This window comes from Phalacrocorax carbo, chromosome 5 (genome assembly GCF_963921805.1).
Source record: "Phalacrocorax carbo chromosome 5, bPhaCar2.1, whole genome shotgun sequence".
NCBI classification, from domain to species: Eukaryota; Metazoa; Chordata; class Aves; order Suliformes; family Phalacrocoracidae; genus Phalacrocorax; species Phalacrocorax carbo.
The window spans coordinates 36,091,709-36,108,052 of record NC_087517.1 but is presented as its reverse complement, the minus strand read 5'-3'; the positions used below and the strand labels follow the sequence as shown (position 1 = coordinate 36,108,052).

The window sequence follows — 16,344 nt, the reverse complement described above, 5'->3', positions numbered from 1 at the left end:
TATGGGAAAGATAGTACAATAACAACACTGACCTCCTGATCTTTATAAATTAGGAAGTGCAATTTCTAAATCAAAAACAACACCAGAAACTCTGGGAATGGAAACAGGCTTAATTCTCTGTTGTGCAAAGAATCCGAGATTTCCATAACAGCAGGTCAGATTTTCAGTCCTGGGTACGAGTCCGCTTGTTTCATAAATTCCTGACAGCTGTGTGTTCTGCTGGCCTTGGGAACAAGCAGAAGCCAGTGGGGGAGATGCAGGGTGGGTGGCTGGGGATTGGCACTCTTTCCATGCCAACGAGATGCAGCGTTACCCACGAGAGGGGACATCTGATTACTCCTTAGTTCCCACTGAGGGATCTCTTTGCCATCGAGACCCTCCTTCTCTCCTACAACATCTATTGAATTGGCTGAAAACTGCCACTGCAGTAAACAACTGCTACCATCAGGAAAGAACGCCCCAGACCAGATCTCTAATCTTAAAATAAACACTAATCAGATATAGTGGCATTCACTGAGATTCTTTCCACTGCTGCTTCTTTTAATTTTCTGCATGCAAGATTTCTTCGATAGTGTGGGTCCTGGAGCTTGACTGATCTCTAGCAAGAGTTTGGTGGAAAAGCCCTTTGAGGATGAGGTGTTCAGCTAGGTCTGGGAAGGTGGGGTTACGTGTATTTTCATTTAAAGGCATGCTTTTAATTCTTTGTTCTCAAAATCATGACTATGGTACCCTTCTCTAATCACAAAACTACTCTTGTAGTCTTGTTTTTCATTATATTCATACCAAGCTAGTCACTATCTTGCTATTTGAAAAAAGGGTGTTTAATACCTTCAAATACGGATTTAATCATTGGAGTAGACACTTTTCTCAATTTTCCATGTGTGTAGAAAATGACCTGCTGAGAAAAATACATTCTTATAATAAGGAGTAAGAAGATTTCACACCTCAAAGCTTTTTATTAAAAAAACAAAAATGTTGTTATATTGTTTCAATTAAAAAATATCTATTTTTCTTTTCTATTTACTTCCACTTTTCCATGAGACACAATTGTTAGGAAAGGACATAGAAAGCATCTCTTGTCTTCAGGAAACGAAGACTAAATGGATCTCGAATGAGGCATAACAATTTTATAATTCACAGAATAGTTTAAATCCAATTCATTAGCATAAGTGTTTCAAGTAAAAATAATTATATTACTACCACGCTTCATGCCACAGAGTTTGCAGGGATGAAAAAGAATGAATGTGTGGTATTTTCATTCTGTTTTCGACATGATTCTTCCTAACTATTTAACTTGGGTCACCAGAGTCCACCACAACTTTGTCATTACTACTTTGGGGTAGTTTTGTGGTATCTTTTTAATCAGAGTATTTAACAAAGCTTCCCCAGACTTGCCTATCAGCCCAAACAGTTCTTACCGACATATAGTTGATATATTTGAACTAGGGTTTTTCTGTTCTGTAATAGTAAAACAAAATTGCAAGCCATAAGATTAGTTCGGATCAGTAGTATAACTGCATACCTATTTGTAATTTTTTTTAATATATCTTCTTTATCTGCCATTATGCCTAATGTTATTAGTACAGACTCTCAAATACTAGTTGGTAATTTAATATTCTTAGGACAGGATTTATCTTGAAAGGAAAGGTGCTTTTAAGGTACCTTTGAAAAGCAGGATAGATCAACCCATATATCTAAACTAAGGTCTCAAGTTATTCTTCTATGCGTGAAATAGGACAGATTAATTCATAAGTGCCGCTACTTTCCAATAGCAGATGTATGATGGGCTCCATGACAATATACTAGAGTTAAGAGCAGAGAAAAGAATGTGACAAGAGGTCATGGATCAAAAGAAATCCCATAAAATAGATGTCAAGAGAATCCTTGCAGTCAGCCTCCCAGGCCACCCACCCACCAGCATGAGCAGCAGCAGGGCTGGCCCCAGCGTGGTACACTTCCCCTCCTTCCAGAAAAGCAGCTGGACGCTGTTTCTCCATTCTAGGAAATCAGTGTGCTGTTTGGGACACGTGGAGCCCTTACAGTCCAGAAGTGAACGTCATACCTGCCTTGTTCTGACGGCCAGTGAAAACTGGTCCGACACTATTACTAAAGACTGCTGTTCCATTTTTTTTTTCAGACAGGGATTTCGTGTTTAGTGGAAGACTCTCATATTGCCATGTTCTCTGACCTAATTGCATATCTACAGTGGCCTTCATTTAGAATGGCCTTTTTTAAAAAATTCAATTGTTTTGCCTTGGTATTTCTTTTGCTTCCAATCATGTTAATACTGAACAGATCAAGAGTTAAAATATTTAATCCTGTGTTCTTCTGTTTTCTGTTTTTTCTAAAGGATGAGTCATATGAGTACGGATGGCCTTTTGTTATTCTTTAGTAAACTCAAACAAGAATATTCTCTCATTAGAAAAACAATAAATCAGCAAACAGAAAAATGTGAAACCATTTTATTAAAATCTTGGCTGTATCTTACAGTTATTGTTCATTTTTTTATTTAAAAAAGACAAAAAAAAAGATAAAAATGTTCATAAAATATGCTGGATTGCTAGTGCGGAAGCCTAAAACCTGGAACCTTTCTATGCTGAGGTCCCATATGAACCAACAGCCGAAGTACAGTACACTAGAGCCCTTCTGGGAACTGCATGTACTGTCTGAAGCAATGGTGATTTGAGCAGAGACAACAGAGGCAGCAGCTGGTCCCTGAGCAGAGCCAATAGAGTGACTGTTCTATTTGCATGATGCACCCCAGCTTTCTACACAAACCCCATGGTAGAAAGGATAACCTACTTTTATGATAATTCAGTCTCAGACTGCTCTTCTGGTGAATTTAACAGGTTTTTGTTACTTAGAGATATAGCAAAACATTATTTTTGTGATTGTGTAAAACTAAACATAGATATGTACTCACAGCCAAGTTTATTCTTAAATTTATAAATATTTTCTGCCATTTTACATTACGTTGATATCCAACAAACACAAGTTGTAGGGCACAAAAGCCTTTACAAGACACTCTCCTACCACAAAATCTGATAGCCATTTCATTAACCTACTTCCTTAGGCCGATAGGACTGTGGTATTTCTTTGAATAGTGAAGGTCTGGGTTTTTTCAACTGTACAGTGGAACTCTGAATTAGAAACAAGAAGAAAGGATTCCATGTAAAATAATTCTGACACCTCGGTGAAAAGAAGAAGCATCCTCACAAAGGCATTGGGCCAGCGTTCCAAATTAACAGATTCCATCATTGGCGACAAGAGTAGGTGCGTGTTCAGTACAGAAAAACCACGCCCTGGCGATAGATTTTTAATTCCCCAGTATTTGGTACACCCAAAGGTCATTAAACTAGGTTGGCTTGTGTCCGTCCTGCTGCGAAGAGAAAATGCTGTGGGTGCTGTCTGCTTCACCCGTATGCAGTCATAATGTTGGCTCTGCCTTAAGAGCCTTCACAGCTGTGCTGTACCACAGTTAGTTCCCAGCATGACTCAGATGAAGGATTTTATTTAATCTGCACAGGACTTTTGCAAAAAAGGGAATTTTCATTTGTGAAAACCATGGAAGCTGTGCGAAGCTGAAAACAGAGCGTGTGTGAACAAGAGACTGCATCTCAAAAGCTGATTTCCAATTTTCTTAGGAAATAATTTCAGTGAAAATGGAAAAGTGGGGGAAGAGTGAAGCAACTTCATTGACTTGACCACCTTAACTCCTGTAATTGTCCATTAAGACATCAGTCATAATTTGCATTGCTTCTAGCACATAAACAGGAATGGTTAAAGAAGTACATGGTGGTTTGGGTTTTTTTGTTTAGTGGCTCTAGATTCAGCTTTTTTTGTAGGTCAAATGTTCTTAAAAAGTAGGCTTTAAGAGTAAACTATGCCATAGATGCATCTTGGCAGTGTGTGTTGGTTCACTAATTTGGGAAAGAATAAAAATAAAGTTTTTTTACACTTACCTAAATGCAGCCTTTCTTTTTTTTTTTCTTTCCCCTCTTCTTTCCCCCTTCCCCCCGTGCTTTTGGTCACTCTTTGAACTATTTGCATTGTTTTCTTTCTGTGAAACTTTGTGAAAACACTGCTGTGAAACAAGGAATCCCAAACTGCAGGAGCAGCATGAATACTGTAGTCACCTGACTTAGAGGTTGATCAGTGGTTTTGGTCTACACATCTTTCATGGTGTCAGCAGTAAAGTGGAAATATGCTCAATAACTTTTATGAGTATTTATTTCAGGTTCCCCCATGCAAAAGTGCTCCAATTATCATATAAGTACCTTTTTCCAGTTTATTCCAGATGCCAAGACATTACATCCTTGGGAAGATGAGCGTTAACGAAAAGCTACTTACTAAATACTCCAAACTGCCTGCAAGACTCTAGAATCAAGACAGATGCGTTTCTAGGGGGGCTGTTTCTGTGCAGAGGATATCAAAAGGAAGCCTTTGATCATAAAGCAGCCATGGATGTTCAAGAAAAGTTGTTGTGCCACAGTCTGTTCAGGCCAGGTAATTAAAACAACACAGAATATTGAATGCCCAGTCAAAAGGAATTGACTCATTATGGTAAATGGCAATTGCCTCAGGGCTTTACACTAGAATTATAAAATCAGTTCTACAACCACTGTTATGTGAAGGTAGCACTAATAAGAAATCCCAGTGTAGCTGAGCATTCCCATTCATTATTTGCTGAACCACAGCAAATATACTGCAGACCCAAGGAAGATAAGGTCCCTAGGTTATTTTGGGTTTTTATGGAATGTAATCATTAAGTGATATTGGTTATGCTTCTATACAGTTTCATTTCTGTACAAATTCAAGCACACAGATTGATAGTCCAATGTCTATGGGAAATAATAGGTATCATGGATAGATCTGCGTTCATAATCTAGTTAAAAACTAGTTTAATATCCAAGGTGAACAAACTAGGACTGTTCTTACAATTTAAATATTACTCAATCAATCAAGTGTTCTGTAAAAATTGAAGGGAAATGTTGGTGAAGATAAGGGAGTCACGAAAGATGATCTCTTTTTTTGAAAGGATAAACTTAAGAAAAATAGAGAAATGTTTATTGTGGTCAAATGGGCTGAAAATATTTGTAGAATTCAATATGAAAGTGGCTTTAAGTCAAAGACCATGATCAAATTTCTCATATTTTTGCCTTGGCTATTTAAATGTGAATACTTACCATACAACATTCATTAAATTTCATGTATGTTAAACAGTTATTGTGATGAATGTATAGACATTGATACAGAAAACACGGTGGCAATAAGAATCTGATCTAGATGCGATTTCGATAAACAGTAAATTTAGTTTAATTCTTTGAAATGTATCAAGCTACTCATACCTTATGAGTGTATAAAAAACAGAAGAGGCCCTCAGGATATGTTGAAAGTGGTATCAAATTACTTTAGATCTCTTCATACTTGCTTCAACCTCTTCCACCTCAGGTGACGCCAGCAGAAAAGGACCTTCCAGTTTAAGTGCAAATATATTTCAGATAAATAGGTTTTGAAATTAGACCCAACACCCATCAGATTAAAAGGCAACCTTAAGATGCTCTCATTTTGTTATGCATACAGAAACATGGGTCCCGTTTTTGGGGTGACAGTTCATGACATTAAGGAATTATTGATAAGAGGGATGGTTCCCTGGGTCACTGTAATCTCAGCAACACTTTAAGAACAAATGAATGAGCGCTCCTGCAGTTAATGACCTGGATCAAATTAATCAATTGAGAGTAGCAATTAGTCTGGTCATTGTTTTAGCAGAGATGCACACTGTGACAGCCTTCTGCATTTACTTTCGAGTCTCCCAAACCTGTATTTAAAGCTATACTCCCAGCAAAACTGTATTCATAACAAAATCTGTTTAAGCCATATTATTTGGAAAAGTTTGTGCGGTCTGATCCTATTCTTAGTAAAGTTTTGCATGGAATAAAGAAAGAACTAGGCTTAAAATGGATTAGTAGTCTCAACATTTCTTTTTTTTTTCTTTATTGTCCACTATACCTTCTTGTTTGAGCAGTTAACAGTAAAGAAAAAGGTGGTACTTGGTCTGCATTCCTTTCAAATGTTCTAACGACAGCATCAAACAGAATTATTTGAAAAGTTTGGTTTGGGAGATTGGTGCTTCTGACTTGGGATCTTGCTTGCTTCATACATTTTTTTATGTTTGCTTTCTCCCCAGGTTACACAAAATCATGGGGTGAGGCAGAGATGGTGAGAAAAGAACTGGAACAGAAGTGTGGCAGTTTGCAGGCCTCCCTTTCATTAACTCTGCTCATCAGCAGAAATACCCAGGTTTGCTCCTCCACTTCCGGGATTCTTTCAGTTTGTGTGGTCACATCAGGTATTTACTTTTTATCTTTGTTAGGCAGCACTAAGAATTTAAAATCCTCTTTGGGCTGTACCCGTTAACTCCTAATTAACATGAAAAAATGCTTTACCACAGAGGCTTTACCACAGGATTTCTGTTTTCACGTGCATATATCTCACACACAGCGCACACTAACTATTCATATACAGTCTCAGCATGCATTTCGTATGCACACAAAAGTTCCAGATGTGCTGTGTATCTTGTTTAGTTGACTTTATTCTTCTGTAAAGCCAAGAGAAATATTAATCATTCATTTACTGTTAGGGGATGGGTCTTCTTCTCATGTTTCAGTAAAGGGGGTGGAAAAGTAAAGTAAGCCAATTTTTTTCCTATTTAAGGCCAAAGCTGGGGAATGCTTGTGGCTGAGTTCTGTACATGGCCCGGTGCTGGAAGGGCAGGGAACAACCGATGTTGCTATTTTGAATAGATTTTTCTTCCCCCACCCCCATTTTTATTTTTGCACAGAGAGTCTCATGTCTAATATTTAGACATGATGAGCTTTGTGCAAAAAGTAACTTTGCTCATTCTTGCCGTGTTTCAACCCTCAGTTATTTTGGCACAACAAGACGGTGAGTAATTCAAGCTTCTTATGATTTAATGTTTTTATTTTATTTTTATTTTCACCAATTATTTTAATCACTTGTAAGAAATGTGTATTCACAAATCTCACCAGAACACTTTTCCTTCACTAATCCAGCAGAGTCAGATATTTAATGCTGAAGCTGAAAGCTGCAGGAGTTTGCATTACCATCCCAAAGGTTTCTCTTCCCTTTGCTTTATTCTGTGGTTAAAAGGACTGTACAGTGCTGTCTGCCTTAGCTGCATTTGTTCTTGTTCTTACTTGTTTTCCTGTTACAGACACCGGAGAGTTTTTAAACTATCTATTTTAATTTTTGGAATAACATTTGTACTGTTAGCTCTGTCCTGCCTAGAAGTTATTTGTCACAAGCAATATGTCTTTGCTTCCAGCTTTTTTACTTGGAGTTCTCCTTTGTACTTGTGTGTTTTCCACTGGCAGCGTGGGGGTTTGTTTAAATGATTTGCATGCGGAAAAGAGTTCCCACAGTTTTGATGAAACAGTTTTTAAGAGCGATATGTGAAAATATGTCAGCTTACAGGATTTTTACTTTGACATAAAGCAGGATGGTAAATTAATTCCCTCAGCTGAAATAGTTTGAATTGTGCATCTGCAGTCTGCTTTGGTCCCTCACGAGGCTGATCAGCAGCTGATGGTATCTGGGAGTCCATGCAAGTATGTGTGTGCATGTTTACAGAAAGCAAGAACACTAAAAACTGAATTAACATGGAATTTAGAGGGGGGAAAAATACTTTGTATACCATAATTCAACTTAGAGTGAAGATAAGTGTTATGTGAGTACTTAAGTTAAACAGATGACATTCCACAAGTACAGCTGACCTTTTTTGGATGTGCTCTGTTCCTGCTTGCCAGACATTGTAAAGCACATCTTCCTTAAGATAAAACATTTTTCTTACTTGTAAATATAATAGATCTGCAAAGTATTTATTCCTGCATCAAGGCAATGAATAACTTTGCAAATAACTAGATAAGCAGCAGCCAAATAAACAGTAGTGCAACAAAGGAAAGCCAAATGCCTTTAAAACCACACCCTACCCTAGTCTGTGTGATACAAATAATGAAAACGATTACTTTATCCATTTGATGACAAATCTGTCTGCCTCAGCATACTTGGAAAGGCACCTCTGCCAAGGGGGTGACTGTGAGTCCACCAGCAGGCTGTTGGCAGTGGAGCAGTTCGAGCCCAGGGGGCTCTGCATGGGCAAATCAGGTAACATCGTCTGCAACAGCAGTGTGCCCAAATACCAGCCTCCCTCACCAAATACAGATACAGGCTAAGCCTTGTGAAGTAAAGTATCTGAAAAAAACCCCAGTGCATATGATGATGTTCTGTAGAGAATAAACGTAAAATACTGTGAACTGATGCTTTTCTGTTTCTGCTTTTCCAGTATACAAAATGTCTCTTCAGTAATTCTCAGTGAAGAATATCTAAAATTTGAGCAAAAGTATGTTGTGAGTTTTCCCTGCTTGCAGCAGCAAATAATATACATACTGCTTATATTTAATATGCATTATGTATGTGGATATATATATGTCTTCAGAGAGATAAGGTGGAAGGGACCATCCAATGTCAAAAGAAGGAACAACAGTTTTGTTTCTCCCAATAAACAAATCCACGCTGACTGCCAGGTCTTTTCCTTCGTTCTGGTCTTATCCCTGGACATTTCTGAGGTGCAACACATATTTGACTCAAGAAATGGTAAATTTTGGGTAGAGGAACAATATACAAATGAAGTGTGAGGGAGTATTCTCATTTCGCTGACACATTCCAATTTCATGGTGCAGTAACATTTCCTTACTGGGCTAACTTCCATACTACTTACAGGGATGAGGTTACACAGAGAGACTGATAAAACAGTAGCTATCCCTTAAAATATCAAATTCTGTCCTTTCTCTGGAATGTTCCTTTCCACACATTTGAATATGCTTTTCTCACAGAAAATAATAATTGAAAGAGTTGATTATTAGCATCACCAATTTGTGTGCAGGGCAGCGATGGACTGGGAAGCCAAATTTTCCATGATTCAGAAGAGAATTTCCAGACATGCTAAAATTCTCTCTCTTGTCAAGAAAAATGTTTATATGGTTAGTATCAAATGTAAGTCAATATAAAATTTTCCTTGGGAAAGCCTGCCAGGAGACAAGACTTGGCAAGATATTAAGGAAACTGCTCGGTATACACTAAGTTTAGGACATTCAGATGTACCTCTGGGCTATGTGTTTCTTTGTCTTGCTGTAACAGCTAAGAATGGAGAGTTGAGTACAGCCTCAGGTTGAACCTTTTCAAAAGCCCAGGATCTGGATATTGTGGAGCAAGGAATTTTCTATGACTTCCATGAACAAAAACTGTATGTCCTGGTAACTCACTAGGATGCTTTTAGCTTGCAAATTAAATCCCCTTGACACAATTCAGGTTTTCTGACATATGTCAAGCTAACATAAGACGTTTGCAAGCCCTGACCATGTTCAAGATAAAATGCCTCCTGGTGGCTGACATGACATGAAGCTGGTGCTTCAGATATGACAGATGATTCAGATTCTAACAATGTGTATTCAGTTCCACCATTTGAAGGCACCTTTAGATCCTGCATATTAAACTACCAAAAAGTATAAGAACTTCAAATGCTTCTTTAGGACAGAAATCCATCCTCTACCCAGCCAGAAAAATTTGTGCAAGGATTTGCTAGCCTTACAGCTTACATTTATCCCATTTGTCTTGAGTTTGCAGGCTCAAACAAGGCAGCTACTTCCAGAAGACAGCACAAATTTTAGCTAGACAAACTGGAGGTATTTGGCGGTTTCCGCTGACTCAAAGGAAGCACATGCACAGCTCTGCTTACATTGGTGCCAAAAGGGAGGTCAGATGGATTTGGGTCTGTCTCAGCTGCATCTGAGATGGATAAAGGACACCTCAGTCACCTGGAGCGTGACACTTCTCATATATACACCCCATAGTCCTTGAGGAACTTCACTGAAGTCATAAGGAAAACACTGCTGCTCTAAAATCAGTGTGAGAGCACAGCTAGAAACCCTTCATTATTATTCCAAATACATTTGCTGTGATGTAATTTAGTATTTTGCTTGTAATATAAGTATTATCTTGGAATTTTTGTTGGGAAGCTCATTTCTAAGGTAATGACTGAATCCTAAAATATCTCTGAGAAGACTTACTGACCTTTCATATTACTTTCAGTTGCAAATTACAGTTTTAAAATTAAGTATAACCATTACATGTAGGTTTCAGGAGGCAGCATGCAAAGAACTCTTTATGCTGAGCCCCCATTTCTGATCCCACAGAAAAGAAGGATGATATTTTAGGAAAACCAGTAAACTGCTTGGCTTAGCCATTTTGTATTCTTATTTTATTAAGTGGAAAATATCACATAGGTAATTAAGAAGATGGGTACTGCACAGATGTAGCCTGTTTGTGAGACTACAAGACTGACATTTTATCACTTACCTATATGCAACATTGCATAGTCTTTGTTGATAAATTATCTAGTTTAAGAGTAATGCTAATGACAGTCAGAACTATCTTTCCTCAGAGGTTTTGGTAACACAGAAAAGTCCCCCTCCAGAGTTCTGAAGGTAAAACTAGATGATGTATGTCTGTGTTCCAACAGATAATTACACCATCATAAGTAACCTGGACTATGTGAAGGTGTGAAAGATCAGGGGTCTTCCACTCTTCTTCCATTTTTTTTAACTTTTTACCAAGCAGATGGCAGGCAAGGTTACTCTTAGGAAAATTGAAACATTCCTTTCTAGTCTGGAAAAATCATGCTAAATGAAAGCTTGGGGAATCCACCCCCTCTCTATATATATATGTTCTTGGAAATATGACAAATTTCATAAACACATTTTAGATCACGCATCCCTGGAAGGCATTAGCCTTAGGAACATGAGACCATTATATATCCCTTTCATTATTTTCCAGATTTGTTTTTGATTTGAGACCAAGTCTATGTAGACTGATTTTTTTAAAAGAGGAGGTGGAGTTGGAAACATCCACTGCTTTATTACAGGGGGAAGAGACAGAGGTAGAAGGGCGTTGTCTCTGGCATGAATATTACTGTTGATGCCTCAGAGTCATTACATTTGCTCCCTTCTTAGTGCTGCAGATTACAAACAGATCCTATTTCCTCTTCCAGCTTCTGCCAAAGTTTTGAGGTTTGCAGTAGGCAGCCAGGTGTCACTTGCAAAATCTTAGCTGATGCCAGCCTTGCCCAACAGCTGGGTGTTAGTTTTAATTAATGCTATTCAAGAGAAAGAAATAGTGAGTTACTATTAGTTTTTTGTTTCACATACTGGCTGATAAACGAGGCAGACATAGATCTATTAGTTGTTGCCCCAGTCATGTGTTAATGTTGTTCAAACCTTGTTTTAATCAGAAATGTGCAGGAAATGGGACATACCTGGCTTCATAATTGGGAAAAAAATGCTATAGGTCAGAACTGGAAATGATGCAGACTGTCATTTAGCATTTTGGATTAAAAGCAGTCTTTTCAGAGCTGAAAGGTACAGCCTACCAGTAGGGAAAAACAATAACAAAGCGTGCTTTCCCAGGCAGACAGGCATGATGAAAACTGTATTGCTCTTGATGTTTTTATGGTAGGTCAGTAATCTGGAGAAAAGCACAAGCTACAGCTGCTGTAACAGTTGCAAGTTTTAATTTGCTGAAGTTCTCATGGTATAACCCCAGACGGCAACTAAGCACCACCCAGCTGCTCACTCACTGCACCCCAATGATGGGATGGGAGAGAGAATCAGAACAGTATAAGTGAGAAAACTCATGGGTTGGGACAAAGACAGTCTAATAAGTAACTTCTTGTCAGCAGCCAGGTGTTCAGCCACCTCCAGGAAAGCAAAGCTCCATCACATGTAATTGTTACTTGGGAAGACAAAAGACCATCACTTCAAACATCGCCCCCTCCTCCTCCTTCCCCCAGCTTTATATGCTGAGCGTGACACCCTATGGTGTGGAATATCCTTTGGGTCAGTTGGGGTCAGCTGTCCCAGCCATGTCCCCTCCCAACTCCTTGTGCACCCCCAGCCCACTCTGGTAAGGTGGGGTGAGAGGCAGAAAAGGCCTTGACTCTGTGTAAGCCCTGCTCAGCAATAGCGAAAACACCCCTGTGTTCTCAACACTGTGTTCAGCACAAATCCAGAACACAGCCCCATGCTAGCTACCAGGAAGAAAATTAACTCTCTCACAGCCAAAACCAACACAGAAGTGATAATTCTTCAAATCCCACAGAAGTGGAAGTCAGTACAATGGTCATGTCCATTAATACTCCAGATTATGCTGTCCTTTAGTCATGCTTGTTGAAGAGACTAGGCAAAAGATCTCAGCTAAGAAAAGGAAAACTGTTGGCAATAGTAAAGAGATGTTATTAACACAATGTGTTTTTTTGGTCTTGAAATAACTGGATTAGATTCCCACATCATTGCAGAAATTTGATGTGATGGAGCAACATTCAATTTATTATTGGCAACAGCCAGAAAAATAAAACTCAAATTTGAAAAGAGTATAATAAAATCTTTTCTGATTCAGCATGACAACTGTTAGCTCATTCTCCTTGTGGTAACTTGACAAATTGTAGATTGCACAACTTTAACATGGTTTAGAGTTCAGTACCTACCACCTGTATGTCTACAGTTCTGAGATGTTCTGATTTTGGCTTTGACAGATTATAAATAACCTTCAACCCAAAAGGGAACAAAAATTTTAGTGTCAGTATTTTACGTGCCACAATACTTTACTAACCTGCCCCTCCTTTGACACATCCATGATAGTATATCTGTATGGAAGGAGAACTGGGCACAGATGTGATTCCTTCTCCAATTGTGATGCAAGAAGTGTTTATTTTGCTTCTGTACCTGCAGGTCAGGCTGTTGAGGGGAGTGTGGATGGGGGCAGAAAAATGCTGCAGCCCCTAGCCCTAAGTATGCTGCCCAACACTAACCCAGGGGATCCAGTGGATTCCTCATAGAAAGAAGTCTGTCTGGGGCTGTACTGCTCATGGCAATGTGATCTCTGTTACAGAGGTGCTGCATTTGGCTTCCCATGGCCATTCTGCTACTAGATACAGGTGCCAGTGCTCTCAGTTAGTTACTGCTGCAGGACAACTTCTCCTCTATGGATTTTAGTTCTTCCATTGATGCACAGAGTTTGTGAAGCTTTACTTCCTGTCCTCTCCATGGCTTCCCTGACAAGAGATGCTTTGTCCCTGGAAAAGTCCATAAGGAATTGCCACAGAATTTCCTTATCTTTCTCTAGTTAGCACAGTCAGACACTTTGTGTTTCAGGGAAATAAGATTCCCATATTTATGTGTAGGGACCATGCCATTAATATTTCTCAAATTGCTTTGAGACTGTATAACTATTTCAAAGATTAACCTTTACATTTCTCCTGGCTGTGGCTGATGAACTGATAATCTCCAGAGGCAGTAAAAAGTTACATATTACAGGAGTCAGAAAGTCTCTTCTGTAAATATAACAGAGATAAGTGTCCTTACACTATCTTAAATGCCGGTAGAGTGCAAAGAGGAATGAGTTCCATTGGTGACTGTAGAGCAATACATCTTTCACTCAGAGGCATGGTAAATTTTGTTTTGCGTTTATATTTTCAAGCAGTCATTATTTTTCTCATCTTGTATTTCATAGGGAAGGTTCTCTCCATTTTGCTTTGAGAAAACCTAACCTACATCCAAGCACTGCTTTTATTTATTTATTTTCACTTCAGAGCCAATCTTCTTGTCTCCAAGTTTGCAAAGTTGAAGGCTCTGCCTGTTTCATGTCAAAATGACAATGGAAAACATGATATAACCCCTTCAACAACAACCGTTTGTTGGCTTTAGTTTGGATAAACTTCAGCTCTGGGACTTCTGGCTTTGTTTAGTGAAAGTACAGCAGAAGAGATTCCTTTCAGATTAGGTAAGAGACTTCTTCCATTTTCCCTCATTTACGTCAAACCCTTCATTTAAAAATGAACTATCAGAATGAGAATGAAAACGTACCTCCTTTAACATGTCTGCACATTTTTGTCTTGCTTTGATTCACACAAGTGCTCTGTGAAGAAATGTCTGCCAGGGAGGAGAAAGCATGCACAGGACATTGAACAGGAAGAATGTAAAGATAATGGAAAGATATATATTTAAGGCTGAATGTGTTTTGTTATTTTGAAAGCCTAGGCCTTCTCTTATAGCTAAAGGGGCACCCAAATGACTCTTAAGAAATAGAGGATGTGACTTGTAGATTTAAGACTTTAGCTGAGTTTGTACCAGAATGACCTTCAGCATAACACAAAGCTGTCCACGGCCACAGGAGACACATCCCTTTCTGCTGCTGGTTTTTTCTTTCAGTCACCGTGCATCCCACCCTGGAGGGTGGCACAGGAACCTCTGCTCTCCTGCCAGGTAGCAAAAGATTTCCTTCCATGTGCAAACCTTCCGAGGGCTGCCATGGTGGCTTCAGGCACCGCTTTATTCCCAGCACCAACGCTGCGAAGGGCAGCAGACTCACAGGAACACCCCATGCACATTTGCAGCATGAGATATGAAAGGATGATCTGTGTCTGGAAGCTACTTCCCACAGCAATCCAACACTGGTAGTTCCTGGAAATCCTCTGGGTATAATTAGTTCCCGGTGAAATTCCCCGCAATTCATGGCCAGTGACCAGTCGGTACATTAGAAGGTTGTCTGCTGCAAACATCTCTTTACCTCTACTCTTTCCCTTTGTGTTTCTTCTTCTTCTCTCTCTTTTCCTTCTTTCCATTTTCTTTTAGGAAAAGAGGCAAGGGCAAAACTGCAGCTCCTTTTTCAAACAGACTCAAGAGGAACAATTGCTCACCCAAACACAGCTAACGGAAAATATGGGAAGCATCGCTCATTGTTCCTTTGATGCTCAGTATAATAGCCACACTGAGAATCAAAGGAGAATGAACTGCATCCCCCATGCTTTCCTTCAGCTATAAGCAGCAAAAGTAGAATTCATATTATCTTAGAAAACACTTCTATGTTCATTAGAGGCTCTTTTAAAAAAAAATTATGGTTTTTTGTTTGTTTGGCTTTAAATCGTGTTTGCTTGTTTCCCTACAGAGCGGTAGTCATTCTGTGCCAGCTGTTTAAGAGAAGAATGTCCTAGTAAAAGCAAACAATAGGCTGTGTAGTGGGAATTGCAAATCTTTGAAAAGGGTAATTGAAATCTGCTCAGACATTTTGAAGATTCTTTACACAATATTCTAAGCCTGTTGGTGGCTTAGTCATTGGCAGGGTGGTCTGCTTTGTAGATCCCTCTTTTTTGTATGAACACAACAGCAAAACATGGAGGGGGAGAAAAAAAAAGAAAAAGGAAAGAAGAGAGGCGTTTAGGTCCCACTGATTCTTTTCCTGTTAGAGCAGCTGAGGAGAGAAAGTGTGTTGTAAACTTCTTCAGTGAGAATCAAAAAAGTATAGAGCCTCCTCATTTATCAGGTGTTCTTCTGCTCAGGCTCTTCCACTCATACCTTTTAAGGACTCTGGCAGATAAACTCTGGTGGATCTGGCTGTGTCTGCTGAAGACGTTCTAGCCCTCCTCTGCTACACAGCACTGTTCATTCTCTCCCTCTGCCAGCAGACGTTGCTGCTGCACAGAGCAGGGAGAGCTAAATGAGTGCCAGGCTTCAGGGAGCTGCTTCAGTAGCAATGCTTCTGACCTCTGATATTAATAAAAGTCAGCTCTGTGCTTGCAGGCTCTTCACCGCACCAAAAGTGCGGATTTTCACCTGACAAGGGAATTAGGTAGGAAGATTAGGTCTTCATGCTTGAAAAATAGACGTAGAACTTGATGCTTAAAAGTGGCCCCAAAATTAAGAAAGTTGTCTTTGGTACCCTGAGAAAACCCTCACAATACTTACTTTAGTAGCCTTAGGAAGTTGACAATAAGAACATTGTAACCAGTGTACAAATAGCCATTTAATATCCTCTATGAGGCAGATTAAGAAGAATTTCAAATACTTCCATCTGTAATTAACCAACTGCCCAAAATGGATGAAGGGTGAATTAGTACAAACTGGAATAAGGAGTGAATGAATACCAACGGTTTTGCAGATGAAACTGGGTTAATGATGCTCTGTGCATTCAGAATCCCTCCCTTCCCCAATATTCTGAATTACAAATAACTAATTTATTGGCAGCCAAAGATATGATTCTTTTCTTTAGACAATAGTCCAGAGTTCTTTAATCCATCACTGGAATATGAAATACAAGAATCAAACCCTTCATTTACTTCCAACTTCTGAAATTACAGGGAAATCAATAAAATTTTGCAGGGAGTAATGTTAGTGTAGAATTTGACCCCCTGCTGCTTTACTCATCTCTCATGTA

The 16,344-nt window shown here is 39.1% G+C and overlaps 1 protein-coding gene across 2 annotated transcripts in view; it reads left to right on the top strand.

The window, feature by feature from the left end:
• The first annotated feature begins 6,707 nt into the window (after window positions 1-6,707).
• COL3A1 (collagen type III alpha 1 chain) overlaps window positions 6,708-16,344 on the top strand; it is a 53,911-nt gene continuing 44,274 nt past the window's right edge. The window contains exon 1 of one of the 2 annotated variants that reach the window (XM_064452031.1): window positions 6,708-6,948. In XM_064452031.1, coding sequence (XP_064308101.1) covers window positions 6,870-6,948 — 79 coding nt within the window. In that variant the 5' untranslated portion in view covers window positions 6,708-6,869. The remainder of the gene's footprint in view (window positions 6,949-16,344) is intronic. The other variant, XM_064452029.1, reaches the window with a different exon arrangement.